At 34.4% G+C, this 23,077-nt stretch overlaps 1 protein-coding gene and 1 non-coding gene across 5 annotated transcripts in view; one reads left to right on the top strand and one right to left on the bottom strand.

Moving 5' to 3' along the window:
- The window catches only part of CEP350 (centrosomal protein 350), a 155,555-nt gene that overhangs the window by 126,404 nt on the left and 6,074 nt on the right, over positions 1–23,077 (top strand). For all 4 annotated transcript variants that reach the window (XM_043484574.1, XM_043484575.1, XM_043484573.1 and 1 more), the window contains 7 exons: positions 6,582–6,742; positions 9,423–9,559; positions 12,272–12,354; positions 13,391–15,390; positions 16,256–16,663; positions 16,763–16,909; positions 19,649–19,771. In XM_043484574.1, the coding sequence (XP_043340509.1) occupies positions 6,582–6,742; positions 9,423–9,559; positions 12,272–12,354; positions 13,391–15,390; positions 16,256–16,663; positions 16,763–16,909; positions 19,649–19,771 (3,059 nt within the window). The remainder of the gene's footprint in view (positions 1–6,581; positions 6,743–9,422; positions 9,560–12,271; positions 12,355–13,390; positions 15,391–16,255; positions 16,664–16,762; positions 16,910–19,648; positions 19,772–23,077) is intronic.
- Positions 5,823–5,894, bottom strand: TRNAW-CCA. The gene has a single exon. It is a non-coding gene; the product is annotated as a tRNA-Trp (tRNA).

Raw genomic sequence — 23,077 nt, 5'->3', positions numbered from 1 at the left:
ATGATGCCCATGAGGAGGAACAGGAGGTAGTAGAGCAGGATAGCGTAAGTCTCAAGGGAGGAGAAGTAGAGACTGCACGTGGCAGTAGGAGCATTCATTATTTTCCAATAACCTCTATCCTACTATAAATCCCAGTAGTATGTAGATTATGAAAGAATGAACAAGCTTTACTCTAAAAGACTTCAAGGCATTGATCTTGGGAGACATATCTAGTCAGACAAAACTTGATTTATGTAGGATTCTGAGGAAGGTTAATAACTATATCGAGTCTATGTCTTTTGAGCTCATTTTCAGTTTTCTTTTGAGAGTAGACATTTAATAAAGGAAAAGTAAAAAATATTACTCATTTTTTTATCTTTGATCCTATTTTATACCCCCTTTGCTTTCAGTGTTTTAAACAACAGTAACTCATGGATTTTTCCCATGCCCATATTTACAGACCTCCTTTATTCTTTGAATAACTGCATAATATTTCAAAGGGTGAATATACCATAATATAACCATTTCCCTAGTGATAATCATGTAGATTTTCTTAAAATTTTCAAAATTTCAAGTAATGGTATAATGAATATCTTCATTTATATACGACATGACATGACATGTATGCATTCTCAGTCATGTCTGACTGTTTGCAACCCTGTGGACTGTAGTGGCAAGGCTCCTCTGTCCATGGAATTTTCCAGGCAAGAATACTAGAGTGGGTTGCCATTTCCTACTTTCTGACTTGGAGATCAAACCCGCATATCTTGTGTCTCCTGCACTAGCAGACAGGTTCTTTACCACTGTGCCACTTGGCAGCTCTTTTATTTATATTTATATATATTCCTGTTGAATATTTCAGTAGGAATAAATTCTTAGAGTGAAATTACTGAATCAAGCCAGTAATCGAAGTTGAAGAATGTTGCCTGTCATGTTTATCTGTTGAAAGTGATTAATTTTTTTATATATTTGCTTTCATGTAATTTGGGGAAAAGTTACTGCCAGTGGAGTAACCTTTCAGTGAACATAAACTTGATATTTGGAAATATGGATTCTGATTATTTGTCTTTTACTTACTGGTGACTTTCTTCAAGTTTCCTTCCCATATCTGATATTCTTCCTATCTATAGCAAATGAAATAATATCTTAATCATCCTTGCATGAATTATAAAATAAAGACTAATAATATTTGTAAGATATTATTTTATTGGTAAAATATATTCAAATGAGAACTGTTTTAGAAAAATATCTCTGAGATTTCTAGGCTGTAGATGCCATCTACCTGTTCATGACAGCATCATTCATTATATGTGGTGTTTATAGGAGTGGTAAATGTTAATGCAGTGGAGTTATATAATACCTTTCTTAGTTACATGATGGAGAGTTTGTTATGAGCCAAATTAACACAATCAACATGTGTCAAATAATGAAGCTTAATCTTTAATCAAGTTATTCTGTTCATCAGGTTATTCTGTCTTGATGTATTTCAGCCAACAGATGTATCATTTTCCTGTCAATTCCCCTATCCCTTTTCTTCCAAAAAAAACCTATAGGAGAGAATTCCATAAAGACAATACATTGATCTAGAGAGTTGCTTGGATAAAAAAAACTTTTTTCTAGAGGTTCTTTTAGATATTACTGATGATAAACACTATGTAGTAGAATTAGATTTGGGCATGTGGAAAATGTATTCCCGTTCACTGTCATAGACTTTTATTTGATCTCTGATTACCCTTTGCTTGTAAAACTTTGGTTTCTTTAGTACTTAAAAATGTAAACATTTCACAAGGTCTTTCATCTGAACTTAAAGTTTCTCATTATCTCTGTTAAATCTTCACAGTCATCGTTGAAAAATATTTTTATTTAAAAAGATCACTGCTGACATATCCAATTTTTAAAATATATTCATTTAAAATAATCATTTTGGAGGCAAAGTTGAAACAAAGTCTGTGGAAGTGTAGTGGTCTCCTATAAAATTTTATCAAAGTAACATCTCAAGTTCTGGAAGCACATAAAGTTTATCAAGCTAAAAGAATACACAGCTTTAGCAGATGCAAAGATTTGGGTTTTATATTTCATTTTAGAAAGGTTATAATTTTTAGCTCAGCTTGCAATCCTACCCCCAATTATTGTTCAGAATTGTTAATTAAATCACTGTAAAGCTTACCAGTAAAATTCAGAGCCTTTTAACTCTAGAACAAATTGAGAGGACATGCACTCATCTCCTCCTGCGATACCACCAGAATTGCAACTAGCTGTTCAACAGCCATCGACAGGAGAATGCTAGAACCCACCATAAAAAGATACTGCACATCCAAAGACAGAGAAGCTATAGCGAGATGGTAGGAGGGGCACAATGACAATAAAATCAAATCCCATACTTGCCAGGTGGGTGACTCCAAAACTGGAGACCAATAATAGCAAAGAAGTTCTCCAACTGTTGTGAAGGTTCTAAACCCCACATCAGGCTTCCCAGCCTGGGGATCCCACAAAGGGGCTGAGAATCCCCAGAGAATCCCCAGGGAATCCCCAGGGATTTGATTATAAGACTTCCACAGGACGAGGAGAAACAGAGACTCCAGTCTTAGAGTGCACAAACAAAATCTTTCACACACCAAGACCCAGAGGAAAAGAGCAGTCACCCCATAGGAGACTGAACCAAAACTACCTGCTAGTGTTGGATGGTCTCCTATGGAGGCATGGGTTGGCAGGGGCTCACCACAGAGGAGGGGGCCCTGGCAGCAGCAGTCCTGGAAGTTCTCCCTTGGTGTAAGCCCTCTTGGAGGCCACCATTAACCCTTCCATAGCGCCCATGGACCCCAGGACTGGATCGCCTCAGGCCAACCAACTGCCAGTGCAGGCCCTCCTGTCAGCAGATAACTGGATTAAAGTTTTACTGAGCAAGGCCCAGATGTTCCCACTGCCAGTCCTTCCCATCAGGAAGCTTACACAAGCCTCTTAGCCTCCTGCATAAGAAGGCAGACAGAAGAAGCAAGAACCACAGTCCCACATTACTGAAACCCACATTACTGAAAGTCAGGATGAAAACACAGAAAGTAATGTCCCAGATGAAGGGACAAGATAAAGCCCCAGAAAAACAACTAAGTGAAGTGGAAATAGGCAACCTTCCAGAAAAAGAATTCAGAATAATGATAGCGAAGACGATCCAGGATCTCGGGAAAACAATGGAGAAGATGCGAGAAATGTTTACCAAAGACATAGAAGAACTAAAGAATAAACAGAGATGAATAATATATTAGAAGGAATCCGTAGCAGAATAACTGAAGCAGAAGAACAAATAAATGAGGGAGGACAGAATGGTGGAAGTCACTGCCACAGAACAGAGTATAGAAAAAAGAATGAGAAAAAATGAAGACAGCCTAAGAAACCTCTGGACAACATTAAACACACCAACATTCACATTAGAGGGGTCCCAGAAGAAGAAAGAAAGGACCTGAGAAAATATTTCAAGAGATAATAGCTGAAAACTTCCCTAACATAGGAAAGGAACTAGTCAATCAAGTCCAGGAAGCACAGAGTCCTAGGCAGGATAAACCCAAGGAGGAATACACTAAGACACATAGTAATCAAACTGACAGAAATTAAAGACCAAGATAAAATATTAAAAGCAAGAAGGGGAAAACAACAGATAACATACAGGGCAACTCCCATCAGGCTATCAACTGATTTCTCAACAGAAACTCTACAAGCCAGAAGGGAATGGCATGATATATTTAAAGAGATGAAAGGGGAAGAAGCTGCAACCAAGAATACTCTACCCAGCAAGACTTTCATTCAGATTTAATGGAGAAATCAAAAAGCTTTCCAGACAAGCAGAAGTAAGAGAATTCAGTACCACCAAACCAGCTTTACAACAGATGCTAAAGGAATTTCTCTAAGCAAGAAACACAAGAGAAGGAAAGACCTATAGAAGATGGATCTGAAACGGTTAAGAAAACGGTAATAGGATCATATATATTGATACTTACTATGAATGTAAATGGATTAAATGCACCAACCACAAGACATAGACTGGCTGAGCAGATGAAAACATGTGCATGTATGCACTTCCACTTACCACGTCACTCTACTTAACCCCCCAGATTGTATGTAATTATTTTATATTATTAGATTAATCATGTTCCCATTATGGCTTGCAGTTGTAATCATCTCTTATTTTTTGTCTGGCTATTGATTGTGAAAACTGATAAACATCTTTTACTATTGTGATTATGTAACTATTACTCACTTAATACCATTGTATCATGATTGTTTCAACAGAAAAATAATAGAATTCTATATCACCAAAACTACCATTTAATAGAAAAACATGTAATCACTTTTTAAAATTCAAATGCATATCAGATTATCTGGGAATGTTTTGAAAAATCAAATGCCAAGATCTGCTTTTTTTCCCCAAAGCTCCAGCTGTGTTTCTAATGAGCGACCATGTTTAAAAACAACTGGATTTATATGATGATCTTTTACTTTCATCTAGTTTGTTTCATTTTTTTTTTTCTATTTTATATTCAGTGCCCCCGTTTCCCTTAGTTTATGGTTTCCAGTTCCTCCATCTCCTCTTTTTTGTGATGTTTCTCAAGCCCTTATCAAGCATAGTAGAGAAGTTTTTGTATACATATATATAAGTAATATTGCCTAACTAAAACATGTATGACATTTGACTCAACTTGTTTGACTTAGTATCAATAGAATGCTAGATTTCTAATTTAAAAAAAACAGATATGCAACAAGGAACAAAGATTTACTGTATAGCACAGGGAGCTATAGTCAATATCTTATAATAGCCTATAATGGAAAATAATCTGAAAATAATATATGTGTATATGTATAACTGAATCACCTTGCTGTGTACCTGAAACATTGTAAGTCAACTGTACTTCAATAATATATATATATATAATGAAAAATATAAAATGGATAAATTAAGCCAAAAATAAATAAAATGAATTGATTATTTTCTTCAGAAATTAAAGGAGAACATGAGGAAGATGCTCAGTTGCTATCTCCTCACCACCACCTTTTTTAGGTTTAAACCAAAAAATATGTTACATAAAATATGGCTACATAAAAATCTTTTATGTGTACTAATACTACCACCATTTATTGAGCTTTTTATAGTAGTCCAAGTACTGTGCTACATGCTTTATGTATCTTATTTAATTTTCACATCAGTTCTAGAAATCATTAAGTGACAAACACCTTACTAATTACCAGTAGTAGATTCCAAGCTAAAAATAACTTCTATTATTGCTTCATTTTATGAGTGTTGATCAATAAATAGTGAACCTCACTATTCACTCAGGGCTCAGTCTGATGGCACTACTGGTATAAGATGGGATAATTTTCCTAATACACCTTAAGTCAGGAGACAAAAGTGGCAGGAACTTAGATGTCATTATTTCTAATTTAGATATTTAGATCACATTGCAAAAAAAGGACTTATCTTTTCAAAATAAATTCTGTGATTAGTTCTTTGCAATTTAATCTGAAGTGCTTAAAAAAAAAAAAACAAAACCTGGTTGTTTATGTTGTAATGTGCATCTAAGTCTTCAGAGTTGTATATAATAGTATTTTTCTTAAAAGACTATTAAAAGACTATTAAATGCCTCATTCATCATTAGTGTGTGGAAATGACACCATGGTATGATTCAAGGAGGAGATGTCATTTTTTTTCTATGTAATTTTCATGGGCAGTGAAATAGGCTGTTTTTAAATGATGCTTATTATTATTATTATTATTATTATTGATTTGACTGTGCCAGGTCTCAGTTATGGCATGTTGGATCCTTAGTCGCCACGTGTGAACGGCACATGAGATCTAGTTCCCTGACCAGGGATTGAACCTGGGCCCCCTGCACTGGAAGCACAAGTCTTTGCCACTAGACCACCAGGGAAATCCTAAGTGATGCTTATTTTTATAAGATTTGTGTGATGCTTACAATGAAATGTCTTTTTCATGATTTTGCTATGACTAAACATCTGCTCTGTATGTGTGCATGTATGTGTCTAAATTGTTGGGAAGAAAATAAGATTTAACTATAGCTTTATTTCATTTATTTTAAATGTTTTAAGAACTTCCAGAGGTTATCGCAAAGTATATTTCTTTATAATTTTTGTCTCTCTTAAGCCATTAGTGGATGACTCACAATCAATTTAAAGTAGTAAAATTCTAGTTTGATTTTAATATGACTTTAAAACTATTAAACTATCTATTAGTAACCAAGAGGAGGTACAGTTAGGTATGGCTATCCTGTTACTGAGAAATAAATCCTTAAAGAATGTCCAAGTTTTGCTAACCAAAAGTTTTTCTGCTTCCAGCTACTTATCAAGACAGAGTATCTTCAGATTTGCAAACTTTATTTGCAGTTTCAAATAGCACAATTAGAAGGTGAAAATAAAAAGGAAGAACACACACCCCCACCCCTGCATAGAGATTTAGGAAAAGGGATGGAAATCACTAATAATTTTTTCTGAATCTCAAATTTTAAATGTTAGATTCACTTTACATTGGTGCTTTCTATTAATAGTTACTGAATTTATTTTTGTTAAAATGACGTTAAAAGGTTTTATATCTCTTTCAGAAACTACATCTGACCAGAGTGACATTGAAGGTAGAATCAGAGCCCTGAAGGATGAGCTGCGGAAAAGAAAATCAGTTGTGGACCAACTCAAGAAGGAACAGAAAAAAAGGCAAAAGGAAAGACTCAAAGCCCAAGAAGCCAGTCTGATCAAACAATTGGAGGTTAGAAATAAGAAGAAAGGGGTTTAATTTCAAGGCTATTGTAAATATGAAAGAAAGAAAGAAAGTGAAGTCGCTTAGTTGTGTCCAACTCTTTGCGACCCCATGGACTAATGTAGCCCACCAGGCTCCTCCGTCCATGGGATCCTCCAGGCAAGAATACTGGAGTGGGTTGCCATTTCCTTCTCCAGGGGATCTTCCCGACCTAGGGATCAAACTCAGGTTTCCTGCATTGCAGGCAGACGCTTTAACCTCTGAGCCACCAGGGAAGCCCATGTTTTAGGCATTAATAAAGTGATAGATTAAAATTTTTCAGTATTAATTTCGTGCCACATTTTAACCTAACTTTGAAAACAAACTGAGGTGTCTGAACAAACCCTTTGCTTGAAATGTTAAATATTTTAATATCAAATATTAAAGTAAATAGTACAAGTATTAAAATGAGTTTTTCCCCAAAGAGGAAAGACTGGGCCTGTGAAAGAAAGCTTGATATCCATGTCCTCTTAAGGAAAGAACCATTAGATAAATAATCCTGGCTATTGGAACTGTTAACTGCCTTTTCTTTTCGTTCTTTTTTTTTTTTTTTTAAAAGAATGGTGCTTCATGCCACCCAGCTTATTAGTATGATTCTTTGTACTATTTGAATGGCTCCTAAATAGTAACTCTAAACTTTGAATTTCCTTCCAAACTCTAGCAACCTTCCCTGATTCTGCCCTACTCTGGAAAGCTGGTTTTTTGTTTGTTTGTTTTGTTTTGTTTTTAGCTTTAAAAGCATGTGGGCACTGAAGGTTTTACTGACAATTCCTCCAAATATTTTTTAAATTAATTTATTTAATTGGAGGCTAATTACTTTATGGTTTTTATATCTTTCTTATTCTGTTTGTTCCTATTCATTCAGAACCCATTGATTCTTTTTTCGTAAATCTTGCTTGTCCCATTCCATTCCTACTGACATCAAGCTGTTTGGGACCCTGATGTCTTCTTACCTCTATAGTGTGCATAGCCTCTTACATGTCCTTGCTTATGGTTTCTTCCCTATAGCTTACATACATTCTGTCAACCTAGTATTCCTAAACACCATATTCATTACAGAACCAGTCTGAAGTTCCTTCCTGTTGGTCATAAGAATCCCTTCTCAAGGCCTCACCTGAGATCATTCAGTTTCTTCTCAGTCACTTTCAGTAATAGCAAATTTCAGATTTTCAAGGCAGTTGATTTCATTGGTTGGACTCCAGGTGCTCTAAGTGCTAAAAAGGTCTTTGTTATGTTTGGGCAAAATTTCTGTTCTTTTAATCCTCCTTGTGTGGTAACACCAAGCATGTATTCCTCCTTTATTAATATGTTTATTAATTTAATCATCAAATATTCAAGCACCTTTTTATGTGCTCGAAACTCGGCTAACTACTGTACACATTTTTCATTTTTTTCTCAAAGCAACAAGGTGTGGATATTACTATCCCTGTTTTACAAATGAGGAAACTGAGTTTCAGTGAGATTAATGATATCCAGAGATACACAGCTCACATGTGTTAAAACTAGGCTTTTAATTAGCTTGAATTCCAAATTCTGTACCCTTACCATTACACTACGCTATCTTCCACATAGAAAATAAACCTGCTAACAAATATGGAGAAGATAAGACATTTACATTAGTACACAATACAGAGATGGGAACAGGAATTATAACTTGCACACATGTTTAGAAGAAAAGTGATTAAGATTCAGTGACCATGCTGAGAAGTTCATGCTGGAAAGTAGTGAGAAACAAAATTTCAAAATGAAGATCAAGTTTAGGGCTTTAGAAATCAGACTGATGAGTTTGAACTTCATCCTATAGGTCTGTAGTGCTCAATCTGACTATACATTAGAATTAATCAAGGAGATTTTTTTAAAAATACAAATATCCAGGCTCACTCCCAGAGATTTTGACTTAATTGGTCTAAGGTGGGGCCCAGGATTTAAATGAAATACTATTACATTTAATAGCATTGCCCCCAAAGTTTAATAATATATACGTCAACCAGAAAAATACCTAGAGAAGGATATAAAGATCCATCTCATTCAACATTTTATTAAATGATTTAAATAAAGGCAATAAAATGTCCTTTATTTAGATTTTATAATTATAGTGTATGTATGCAGTATAGTATATAAATTAGTGAAGCTTTATTTCTAGAATGACTAATAACTAAGAAGTATTTTTGAAGTTCTGTACTGTCATGCTCCCAGCCACTCCCTTCTCTTTCCTTGGGATCTGTATTCCTAAAATACATACCCTGAAAGAAGCTTACTGCCATTGAAACTCAGTGCAGTGGCTAAACTTAAAAATATCAGGGAAGTATTAGGACATCCTTTAAAGAATCAGCTAAAGAGTTTTTTTAATATGGCAGGGCCTGAATTATTGCTTCATAAGTATTAAGTTTCTGTAATTGAGATTGTATCATTTCCTAGTTGATATTAGTGTTACATTATACATCTTGGCTTATACATAGCCTATTTCAAGAAGGCTATGAAAATAACTGATTTTAGAACTCTGAGAAATAATACTGATGCAGGGAGTAAAAATTTTATATTAACATCTTTTTTACTGCTTGAATATTTTACCATTAAATGTATTGTTTTCTAATTTAAGATAGTTTTTAAAAATTCTGTATAGTGACTCCTCTGATTTTTCTAAACGTAGTCATATGATGAATTCATTAAGAAGACTGAAGCTGAGCTTAGCCGAGATTTGGAAACCTCACCAACAGCCAAGCCTCAGATTAAAACACTCTCCTCAACTTCTGAAAAACCCAAGATCAAGTCCCTTCCACTGCACAGGTAGAAATTTTTGATAACTAACCTGTATCCTGCCTTATTTGCAAAAGAAATAAGGAACGGTTTTTAGTTGAAGCTAACTTTTGAGTAACTGTGAAATTGTAGAAGTGAAAATACTGGTTTATGGTTTTAGTGTCATTAAAGTATATTTGTTGTTTATGGTATAATCACAAATCAAATTTATAATAAGGCACAGATTTAAAAATACATTCTGAAATCTGGTGGGTGCAGTGAAAATAATACTCTCCAGCATCGTTGTTACAGCTTCGTAAGTTGGTATAGTTTTTGAAAAACAATTTGGCAGTGTTTCAGAAGTCAAAAACAGTCTGTAACTTTTGACTCAATAATTCCCATCTGAAAATCTAGCTTGAAAAAATGCAAACTACCAAAAATATCTATTTGCATGAACATGTATATCATAACTTCTTTTGTATTAAACACTGGAAGCAATCTTTACATCCAGAAATGGGTGAATAACCCTGTTAATGATGGTTCTTTCCAGGGATAGAATATTATGCAGTCATTGAATGCAAATACAGAAGATGCAGAGTAGCACCATTAGAATGTATAATATGGTAAATAAGGAAATCAGTTAGGAATATTTAAAATGAATTTTGAACAACAAGCAGAGGTTATATAGGTCAGTGGGACTGAGAAATAGTGGGTATTTCAGAGAGAAAGGCACTGATGAGTGACCAAACGCAGCAAAGAGCTTGGCATATCATGGAAGCAGAATGTGATAGGATATTGCCAGAGTTAGGAGAAGAAACTGGAAAAATAAAAAACAGATTGTGATAATATTGTACTCAAGCATTTTTAGCATTTTCTTATTCACTTTCTTAGAAGATGTGAAACCTTGAAAGGCAATATTTTAGGATATTTTTTGTTTCTTAGAAATGTTACATAAGCTCATTACAATTAATTTAGCATTACCTGGGTTTAAATCCTGGCTCCAGCACCAGCCAGCTATTTAATTAGGGGCAAGTTATTTAACCTCTCTGTACTTCAGTTTTTTAATAGGGATTTATATCCCTACAAGAACACCTGAGTAATAAACTTGTCATGAAGGTTAAAAGACTTAACTTAGAACACTTCTGACACACAGTTAGCACTATGTATTAGTTTTATTATTATTGCTACTAAAATATTGAGGGAAGTGGTAGAAAGGAATAAGTTTAAATCATATCATACATAACTATCCCAAAATAGCAGACATCAACAATTAGATATATTTCTTTCTCAGATTTTTTTATAGTTAGATTTTGTGTGTATTTTTGTTATGTATATATTTTCCCTTTATGTTACATTATATGTAAGTTTTATTTTAATTTCTACATTTCATTGAGTGTTTTTATAGTTTTATTAACCAAGTTACTAAGGATTTTAACTGGAGAATGATAGAATCATATTTCTCTTTGAGAAATCTTTTTGACTACAGTATGAAGGAAAGATAGAAGGGGATAAATTTAGAAGCAGGGATAACAGTAGTCTAAGCCAGGCCTCAGATAATCCACTGTAATAAAAATAGAGAATAAGAGATAGATTTTAGGAATATTTAAGAAGTATACTTGACTAATTAAAGTTATAGATGGGAAAGCTGAATGACTGTCATATTTCTCTTAAGTAGTAGTTGGTTGAGTCAAAGTTACACTAACCTAAATGGAAAATCAGGTGTTCCTCAGTGGGAGGCTTATAATTTTGGTTTTAAAATGTTAATTTTAAGGTACCTATAGTTCATCTAAGTGGAATTATCCAGGAAAGATGTTAGGGTTTTATATATATATATATAGATAGATATAGGGATGATCAACATATAGATCATGATTGAGGCAATAAATATGGCAACATTTGGATGAACCTTCTTCACCCAAATAAAGTATGCATTCAGAGAGAATAAAAGGGAGCCAAATACTAGATATGATAAAATAGCAACCTTTAAGGAGATTAAGAAGAAATAGGAGTAGAAGGCAAATAATACGACTTTGCAAATAAAAAGAAAGCAAGAAAATGAAGATGGTAAATGTCAGATTAAAGCATAAAAGTGAACAGTAGCATAGCATCAGATGACAGAATAAAGAATGGGGGGAGGGGAACTTTGCTCAATATTCTGTAATAACCTAAATGGGAAAAGAATTTGAAAAAGAATAAATATATGTGTATGTGTAACTGAATCAGTTTACTATACAACTGATACTAACACAACATTGTAAATCAACTATAGTCCAGTATTAAAGGGGGGAATTTTTTTTTTTTAAGCATGAGATTTACATATAAGCTGAGGGGGAAAAAAATCACCAAATTGAAGGACTAATGACTGTAGAAAAAAGAATGGATAGTTGAGGGATACTATCAGTGACTGTGGAAATTATGGGATTTGGGGCGGAAAGAAATTTGAGCAAATGTAAGAGATACACCTTTTTCTTCTTGCAGACAGAAGGAAAGACAATTGGGATGGCTGTGAATATAGATAAATTTGTAGGTAAAAAGGTTGAAGATAAGATTCATGCTGATGGTCTCTCTTTTCCTCATTAAAAGAGGAAGATCATCTATTGAGAGTGACAAAGGCCAGAAATAGGCTTGGTGAAAGCGGCAAAGATTGGAATACTCCTGTGGAGTAGAAAGAAGTAGTTGTCTTAAGAATTGACTGCTTTTTGTTACCAGTTATTATAGTATCAGCAGTACATTTATTTCTGTTTATTAATTTTTCTACTTAAGATCTGAAACAGCAAAGAATTGGAAATCACTGACAGACTCAGAACGATCCAGAGGATCCTTGGAGTCTATTGCTGAGCATGTTGGTATGTAACTAGAAAAAAATAATCACACTGTATCTACATGGGCTAAAGATTTATACAAATGCCTATGCAATTCTACCTCTAGGTTATTTGGTTAAAAAAATGAATTTCTTAAAGATAATAGATCACTTAATATTTTAAGTTACTTTTATATTTTAAAGTGATTTACAAATTATGCATAAGTTTATGAATCAGTCTTTATTGTCCCAATAACTGATAAAAGCTGAATCATAAAGACATTGATCTAAAATGGCTATGAGGGTATCATCAGCATCTCAGAATTCTCCCTTAATCAGATTTGTATCTGATTATGTAATTGTCAGCCTCCACTCTTTCTCAGGTGTGTGGTTATATACATTTTTTTCAATTGAGTCCAAAGAAAAATAAGAACTATTGAAAATAAAGTAAATGAATTAGAATTTGAGGCATGAAAAAGCCTACCTGGCAACAATGACAAAGTAGCGATTTGAATTCAGAACTTTTAATTCTTGGTTTGTTGGTTCATTGAATCTTACTTATTTTCTTCTTATTTAGCAGTTTTCGCTCTTAAAGTGCTATATTTGCAGAAATAGTTAGGGTTTTTTTTTTTGTTTTTTACATTCAAGAGGTTAGTTGAAGTCCCTGGGAAAATTCATTCTTTTAGAAGTATGTATACTAGTACATTTGTCCCTCCTTTATTGCTTTTGTATTTGAAGAACATGTAATATGCTTCATCCAATTCTGTGTTTGCATGATTTGAGAATCAACTTCTCCGTAAACTTTGATTCATTTTTCTTAATTTTCTAACTTAAGACAACACTTAAAAAATTATACCAAACTTCAGATTTTTAGTTATTTTTAAATGTTCTATTTATTGTTGGTACCATATAAATTCATAAAGGAAAAACTTACTACATATAGTAACCTATAAAACAGGTCATATTTACTGACCAGAGCTTTTTCTCACTAATATTTGGTTTTTATTTAAACTTTGGTTTCAGAAATTGAAAGTTGTGATTAGATAATTTTGATGTGACTTTTTTCTTCTTCCCCCTTTAAGATGCTGCATTGACAGGTTCTGAAAGATCAATATCGGAAAAATCTTCATCTGCCTACTCAAAGAGAATGACTGAATTGGACAGTCGGACAGAAGAGCACTTTCAGACTTCTCCAATTCTCAGATCATCAAGGAGGACAAGAGCAGAATCTGGAGATTCTCTAGAAAATGTCCCATCATTATCTCTTCTCAAAGAATTAAATGCCTCTCATAGAATTCTGGATGTGTCAGGTGCCAAGGCTGAAGAAGAGTCTAGTCAAAAATCAGAAATACAAGAAGTAGAATATGCAAAATTGGAGGAGAGTGCAATTGAAGATGCCTATTCTAAACAGTCTAGGAAGGCTGATGTCTTCCTGAAGCTAGACCTGGAACAGGGAGATTCATCTGAAATTCTTTCCAGAAAAGATCTTCCTTTAGATTCTGTAAATGTTCAGAAAGACTTAGTTAGATTAGCCATTGAAAATCTTCATAAAAAAGAAACAAAAGAGAGACAGTCAGACGAAGATATCAGTCATAGTCCAAACATCCAATCAGAAAAAGAGACTCATGTACAAAAGAATATAAAGAGCAGAGACTCATCTTGGTCACAGCATCTACTTGCATCTAAAGAGATACCGTACTTTGAAGATTTTGAAGTGTCGTCTTTCAAGAAAGACATTTCAGCTGAATTGTACAAAGATAACTTTGAGGTGGCGTCTCTGTTGTCTCTCAGGAAAGACTCTCAGTCTTGCAGAGAGAAGTTACAGGCAACAAGCATCTCGAGAAGTAGAGCCACTAGCTTTGGTAGTGATGATGAAATCAGCGAGTGCCTCAGTGAGAAAAGCCTTTCTATTCATAGCAGTGTCCACTCTGAAAGGCTGTTAGAACTCAAGTCCCCCACTGAGCTTATGAAAAATAAGGAGCGCAGTGATGTAGAGCATGAACGGGGAGTTACTGAATCCCCTTCCTTGGCTTCAGCTTCTCTTGCAGATGAATTACTTGATTTCCACATTGGCGATAGGGTATTGATTGGCAATGTTCAGCCAGGAACTCTTCGGTTCAAAGGTGTGACTAGTTTTGCCAAAGGGTTTTGGGCTGGAGTGGAGTTGGATAAACCTGAAGGAAATAACAATGGAACATATGATGGCATTGTATACTTTGTGTGCAAAGAGAAGCATGGGATTTTTGCTCCTCCTCAAAAAATATCTCACATTCCAGAAAACTTTGATGACTATGTAGACATAAATGAAGATGAAGACTCTTATTCAGATGAGCAATATCAAGATTATAATCAAGAACAAAAAGATACAGAGGGTCCCAAGTCTGACAGAGAAAAGGATACAATTGAATATTTTTATGAGAAATCTCTACCTAGTGTGCATGACACAGAAGCCTCAGTTGATAGAAGCCTTAAAATGGAGACAGACAATATACAGGACATTTCTGGGGTCCTCGAAGCCCATATTCACCAGCAGAATTCAGTGGACTCACTGATGTCTTCAAAGGAAAACAAAGACCTTGTTTCTGATGCCACAGAAAAGGTTTCTTCTGTTGTAGAAGACGATACTTTAGATAATACCTTTTCTGAAGAATTAAAGAAGCAACAACAGTTGACTGAAAAGGAAGAGAACTTATATCCCGAAGTTTCAGAAAAGCTTTCTACCCCACTTCTGGACCTGTTAGCAAGAGAGAAAAACCAATTGGAAGCCCAGCTGAGGTCATCTGTAAGTGAGGAAAAAAAGTCAAAGGAACAGCTAGAAACAGTCAGCTTACTGACAGACAGTTTGCTCCAAGTCTTTGTGAAGGACACAGTCAATCAACTACAACAAATCAAAAAAGCTAGGAATGAAAAAATCCAGCTTAGCAATCAGGAGCTTCTTGTTGAGGATCAAAAGAAAGTACCACCCCAAGGCCTATCCCAAAATCTTGAGGAACAGTCACCAAGCGTTCCGGGTTGCTTCTTAAGGTCTGAATTGGAAGATGAGAAAGAAGAGATTTCCTCACCAGATATGTGTCCTAGACCTGTAAGTATTTTGTTTAGAAAAAAATGTCAATTAACCTTGCCTTTGTGGCACATTTTAATTCTGTAGCTACTAATAGGTATTTTGGTGATGTGTTGTTTATTAAATAAAGATCACTGTACTAGTTTTTAAAGGCCGTGTAGCTATTTTTCTGTCTGAAGTATAATTGTCCTCTATTATGTCATGAGTGGTCACTATAGAGTTGTCACAAACACAGGCAGGTTTATGCTGGGTTGAAAACCCCTGTATACTGTCCACAGATTAGATTCCCTTCCAGATTCACTGAACAAATCTATTCCATAGAGATTTCCATTGTTTCTCAGCCCAGTTCTCTTCTGCCTGTGAGATGATTTGCTTACATATCCACTCAGTCACAGTTGCCTTGCAGAAACTGCCAGTTGTGGTGTTGACTCTGGTAAAACTGAAATATGTCCACTGTGACATATGCTCAGACCATCAGCTTGTTCAGGCTGCCCATGGACACTTGAACAGCGGTAATGATTTTGAGTAACTTGAACCAGATGATCACCAAAGGTGAGAAATTTTATATCTCATTTCCATATCCCAGAAGTAAAGTTCTTCAGAAGCAGAGTAATAGTGATACAAAAAGGAAAAAACTAATCAATACACATTTTGTAAAAACTGAATAATAAGACTTATGTAAGCAGAATTACAGGAAGCAGGATAGTTTTTCCTGAAATTGTTCATCAGTAGCCACTTTATTTTTATTTTGCTTGTTTATAGAGAAATAGCAAATATACAAGTAATATATGTAGTTTGTCTTAAAAAAAAGAAAAAAAAGCCCAAACTTGTTAAGTAACCTGAGGTTACTAAATGGTGATCTGTTTGAATCGTTCCATTTCTGTAGGAAAGTCCAGTATTTGGTGCCAGTGGGCAGGAAGAGCTTGCTAAGAGACTTGCTGAACTTGAGATCAGCCGGGAGTTCCTGAGCGTGTTAGGAGATGATCAAGACTGGTTTGATGAAGACTTTGGTTTGAGCTCTTCTCACAAGATCCAAAAAAACAAGGCAGAAGAAACAATTGTACCTTTAATGGCAGAACCTAAAAGAGCTCCAGAAAAGCCATGTGAAACATTACTGGCAGTCCCACATACTGCAGAGGAAGTAGAAATTCTTGTACATGATGCAGCAGAAGAACTTTGGAAATGGAAAGAATTAGGTCATGATCTTCACAGCATCAGTATTCCTGCAAAACTGCTTGGCTGTGCCAGTAAGGGTCTAGATATAGAAAGTACTAGTAAAAGGGTGTACAAGCAGGTATGTAACAGGGAAGGATAATTCTAATTTTTAAACTTCTCACTATTGTCTGAAATTTGGATTCTTAGCCATTTAATTTTGTTTCTTTTTCTTATCAAGGCGGTTTTTGATTTAACAAAAGAGATTTTTGAGGAAATATTTGCTGAGGACCCCAACTTGAATCAACCTGTCTGGATGAAGCCATGTAGAATCAACTCCAGTTATTTCCGACGAGTGAAAAATCCAAATAACCTTGATGAAATCAAGGTAAACTGGAAACTACAAAGTATCTCCTTTTTTTATTTAATCTTCTTTTTGTACAGATCTATAAATGTCATTAAAGCAGGTACTCTTGTATTATTCACTCTTCTGCCCTCAAGACCTGTTCCATAGTAGGTGTTCAGTAAATATTTGTTCATTCTGTCTGTGAGCAAAAGAACAATGAGGGTGACAGGGAATCCTGAACCCTCAACTTTTTGCAAAATAAAACTTAACAGTAATTTCATATACATACATTTTATAATATTTTTAAGAAATTAGCAAGTACTCAGGGAGATAAATTATTGGAATTCATATGAGTTTTAGGTGAGTTCTTAATGATTTAGAGATAGGTATAATACTGTAAAAGTATCAGAAGACATATATCATATATGCCAACCCTAGGCACATAAATGATATAACCTTTCCATCTTTGATTTTGGAGGTTTCAGATTGGTTATGTGGTTTTGAAATATATAGGATAGTGTGATATATAAAAAATATTGCTTGTTGTCCAAGAAGCCCCTGAAAAGATGAAGTGCCCTGAAGCTACAGGGACTCTCAGCAAACCAACTTTAAAATCACTGGGTGAAAATCTCTCTGCTTGTTCATCTGTTCTTAAAATATAGCAAAGGTTATATTCCCATTGCAGTGCCTTTCAAACTTTAATGTGTATCTCAGTCACCTGGGGATTTTAGTAAAAATGCAGATTTCTTACTGAGTAGATCTGGAGTAGGACCAGAAATTCTGCATTTCTGCAAGCTCCCAAGTGATGCTGTTGTTGCTGACTCTAGGATTATTTTGAGTAGCAAGGCTCTAAAGTTATGTCTCCCAAACTTATTTGACCATAGAAACTATTTTTTCTCCAGAGAGTCTGCCTCCAATTACTTATTTTACTTATGTATTGTCTTACATTATCCAGGTGTATATCTGGGCGATCAATATACATTAAAGGAGCATACACATTAATCTGGTATATAACATGAAAGGAGGCACTGTCTAAACAATTTGGTCTTTTTTTCCCTGAGATGTAATTAACACATAGCATTATATTAGTTTCAGGTATTTAATGTAATGATTTGATCTTTGTATATACTGTAAAAAAGAGCACCGCGGTATGTCTGGTTAACATCCATCACCACACATAGTTACAAATTTGTTTTGCTTGTGATGAGAACTTTTAAGATCTCTGTTAGCAACTTGGAAGTATATGATACAGTATTGTTAACTATAGAAAGCTTTTAAAAATACTCATACTGACAGAACACCAGCAGATATCTATGAGATGTATGCTTACATCAGAGGTAGGCAAACTATGGCCCACAGGCCAAATCCAGGCCACCACATGTTTTTAAAAATAAAGTTGCCATAACCACACCTAGTTATTTACATCTTGTCCACGCCTGCTTTCCTACTACCAACAACAAAGTTGAGTAGCTGCATTAGGGACCATATGACCCACAAAGCCTGAAATAGTTACAATTTGGTCTTTTACAGAAAATGTTTGCTGACCTTTGCTTAACTTAAAGCAGGAGGAAAAAGAAGTTTTCAAAGATTGACTTGATGGATTAAAAAAACAAAAACATTTAAAATAGTATTCAACTTTAAGAAATGAATTATCAGAACCACCTGGGGGTCTTTTTCAAAACCCCAGTGCACTCCATTCCTTTCAGCCCCCAGCAGTTGATGAATGGCATGTGTGTATGTGTGTGAATGTGAGTGTGAGACATTGTTTTTTTTTAATAGAACAGCCATAAAAAGTAATACTATTTTTTTAAAAGTAATACTATTTTATTGATAACAACAAACATGTTGAAATAAGGTACATAATATATACCAGCATTAATCAGACCATGTACATCATTATAACACACAATGATACTTCCTACCAATTTTAATATTGCTATAGCCAGGCTTCCCAGCTGGCTCAGTGGTAAAGAATCTACCTGCAATGCAGGAGAACCTGGGTTCAGTCCCTGGGTCGGGAAGATCCCCTGGAGAAGGAAGTGGCAACCCACTCCAGCATTCTTGCCTGGTAAATTCCATGGACAGAGGAGCCTGGCCGGCTACAGTCCATGGGCTGACAACGATTCAGACACAACTTAGCAACTAAACAGCAACAGCAGCCTCACAAATGAGTGTCTTGTATGTCTGTATCCTCGGGTCATTGAAGAATACCTTCTATAAGGCAGGGTTAAAAAAAAAAACAGCAACAAAAGTATTGTTAAAGCATTTTGTAAAGCTTTTTTTAAGGGTGATAGTTCAAATACTGTTAGCAGTAAAATTACCATGCCTCTCAAACTGAAATGTTGATTAGTATTTTTTTAATTTAACATACTTGAATCTTGGTGCTTCAAAATAACCTATCCCAACCAAAGCCTTATTCAAAGATTTACTTTATACTTTCTTTTGTAGTTTTGCCAGCTTGAAGTAAACTAATGGTGGTTCTTGGGTAGAGGGGACTCTAAAGTGATTTTTGTTTTTGCAAATTCATGAGTGGGTTTTACTTTTTTTTTTTTTTTTGTATGTTGTGTAGAAACAAAAAATGCTTTTAAGTGAATAAAGTCTGAGCCTTTAGGAATGCTTTTCTCTTCAAATTGCTAAGTGGAACCGTAAGTGAAAGAAGTTTGTATTAATGTGATCTTTTTTTTTAATAAACATTGTAGTCTTAGCAAAAATCTGTTTACTGCTTTTTAAGTACTAGGTCTCAGAAAGTTTATGTTTCATGCATTCCTCTTATTTTCACAGAACTTCATAGCAACCGAAGTACTCAAGCTATTCAGTCTTAAAAAGGAGCCAAACCACAAAACAGATTGGCAGAAAATGATGAAATTTGGAAGAAAGAAAAGAGACCGAGTGGATCATATCCTGGTCAGTGTCTATAACTGAACTGTTTTTATTTGACCATCTTTTCCAAAATCAGAATGTAGTTAGATTCTAAAAGGAAAGGAAATATAATTGATCCTAAGTCTATGATGTGCCCATGTGCTTAGATCTATCTGACTCTTTGCGACTCTGTGAACTGTAGCCCACCAGGCTCCTCTGTCCATGGGATTTTCCAAGCAAGGATACTGGAGTGGGTTGCCATTTCCTCCTCCAGGGGATCTTCCTGACCCAGGGATTGAACCCATGTCTCCTGCATTGACAGGAGGATTCTTTACCACTGAGCCATCTGGAAAGCCCAAGTCTATAATAGTAAAGTCTTAAAGTCTTCGGTTGCTGCATTTCTTTCTGCCCATCAGTTTGGAAAATTGCTTTCTTTTAAATTCAGTAGATGGATATTTAACTTAATAGTATCTTGTAGATGTGGAGAACTTGAAAGATAAAAAGTTTGGAAACAAACTTAAGGTTCTGAATTTAAAGAGACCAGTATAGACTGGGGCCAGACCACCTGAATTTAAATCCCTGTCTTGGCACTTTACTTGTGTAATCTTGGACAAATTAATCTTTTCGTGCCTCATTTCTCTATCTGCAAAATGAAGACGATAATAATAGTACCTACCTGATACAATTATTAAGAGAATTAAATGAGTATTTATGTATATATATATATAGAACAGTACCTTACACATAACTCAATAAACATTAGCAGTTATCATTTCATCATCACTATTACTGTCCAGAAATTTAGTTGGATAGGATTTATTCCCTTTTGCAGTATATTTTCTAGCATTAGAGAAGTGCTTATCAAACAGCAACAAAAAAGAAAAAAAAAAGGAAGGAGAAAAAGTCTTCCATTCTTTCTTCCTTAAAAGAATGTTACAATGTTAAGTAGTATCCAACCTTAGGAAACTCAGGTGTTAGTTGATTCAGGTTTGTCTCCAAGCATTTTCACTCTGGACTTTATATTTTTTCTATATTTATATTCATATCATGAAAAAAATGTAATGCTTAAGTTTATCAATTTTTTCCAAATATGTACCTCTAGTGCTTCATTTACTCAGTAATAGCTTTACTAGATAAACATTTGTTAAATATTCTTTCTCATAACTTACTTGATCCTCACAATAATTATATGAGGTAGGATGGACTAATGTTACTCTGTTTTACAAATGAGATTCAAAGATATTAAGTGACTTACCTAACAAATAAGAGCAGGACTTTAACCAATTCATAGATCTTTGCCTCTCAAGGTGAACTTGCTCTCATATTTCTGCAGTGGTTTAGATCTGAGTTAGTAATTAACATGATGTAACTTCTTCCACCTCTTTAGAAATTAAAGGGAAAAAGCACACCAAGAAACATTCATTTATTCTACTATCAGTTGAATTGATCATATTCCCTATAAATCATCTCTGTGCATGCATTTAGCCAAGAAGTGTGCTAATTAAGGACCAGTGTTATAGTAAGCAAGACAGACATAGTCCCTGCCTTCGTGGATTTATAGTTTGTTGGTGGAAGCTAGCCATTAGTATATAATTTACACAAATATGTAATTATAAATTATAAAAATAGAAGAATAGCGAGTTATTATAAAAGCATTGAGAGGAAACTGATCTAATGAGGATGGTCAGGAAAGGCTTCCCTGAGGAAGTGACAGTTGAGCTGAGGTCTTAAAGATGAATAGGTACAACCTGAGTTTTGTGTAGAGAGAAGAGCATTTCAGGGAGAGGAAACTACATGTGCAAAGACCTGAAATGGGAAGGCGTGTGGAACTGAAAAGTTCGTGTGGCTGGAGAGTGAGCTGAACTGCCTGGGCCTATGTAGCTTTTTTCATGAGTTCATTTTTTATAATGTTTAGTGAAATGATACTGTTAGCAATTTGAGTTCATTAATCAACAAGAAACACTAAATAAACTGGTCATGGTCACCATTTCCACTATTATATTTAGCCAATTTAGCATTTGGAGATTCTAATTTTTGTGCATTTTAGAGGGACTGAGATTTAAAAGAATTTTCATAACGTAAAACAAATTTTGCTGTCAGTTCAAAAGAAAAGGGTCTCAAAAATAGAAATTTCAAATAAGTTTTTAAAATTATATTTATTATAAATAATCATGCTCATTTTAAAAAATGTAAAGTATGGATTAATAAAAAAAAAATAGTCATGATAATCTTACCAGGTAGATAACTCTTAATTATTTTGACATAATAGCCTTAGAGTTTCTTTTTATACAAAGAATTTTTTTTTAATGATTGGAATCATAGTTTCTTTCATATTCTGATTGTTTTTACTTAATTAAATGTGGATATTTTCCTGTTATTAAGTGTATATCATTTTAAAAATAAATTTCCATTTTAATTTCTGTGGAAATAGTACATTGTGGAATTGTGTATCATAATTTATTTAATCAGTTAATCATTTTTTATTCTTTGAAATAACAAATATCTTGCAATAATAAATATCTTGTAATATGGTGTATATCTTTGTAACTATTTCCAATAATTTACTCAGTAAGTTCTTAGAATTGATGATTAAAAGTATATGCAGAATGTTAAAGCTTTTGTATGTGTTCGTCAGATTGTTTTCTAGAAAGGTTGTACCAATTATACATACTCACCAGCATGGTACAGGAATGATGCATCTTTTTACCTTTGCCAATACTGGCTAATGTTTTGATCTTTGTGAAAAAAAAAAAGAGTTCATTTTTCTTTTAACAATTTTATTATTAATGAAGTTAATTTTTTTGCCAGTTTAATGACTATTCCAAATCTTTCATATGTTTAATAAATATATTGGAAGTACAGAAAAGAACAGAAATTAATAGAGAAACCACTGTTTCTGCATCTCTTTCATTCTGAGTTCAGTTTTCACCTTTGTAGTCTTTGTCTGTACATCTTTTTTATTTCAGCTCTTACCCTTTAATTATAGTTTACCTGAGTATTGAATTCTAGGCTCGTAGCTCTTTTTACCTCAGCAATTTGAAGATATTATTTCATTGTAATCTGACCTGTGTTGTTGATCTTGAGGAATATGCTGACAGTCCTTTATGGGGGAATTTGTCTTTTCTTTTTGTTTCCTTTTTAAGATTGCATGTGTTTGTATATTTGTTCTGCATTTTCTCTGGATGTGTCTAGTCATGGATTTATTTTTATTCTTCCTACTTTGGATTCCCTGAGTTTATTGAATCTGTAGATTCATTATCTTTATTCCATTCTGGAAAATCCTCAGCTATTGTCTCTTATAATATTGCCTTTTCCCCAGTTCTTCCAATTCCCTCAGGTACTTATTTAGAC

This window comes from Cervus canadensis, chromosome 13, assembly GCF_019320065.1.
Source record: "Cervus canadensis isolate Bull #8, Minnesota chromosome 13, ASM1932006v1, whole genome shotgun sequence".
Lineage (NCBI taxonomy): Eukaryota > Metazoa > Chordata > Mammalia > Artiodactyla > Cervidae > Cervus > Cervus canadensis.
Note: the sequence above shows the minus strand (reverse complement) of the source record. Positions and strands in the feature narration are given on the sequence as shown.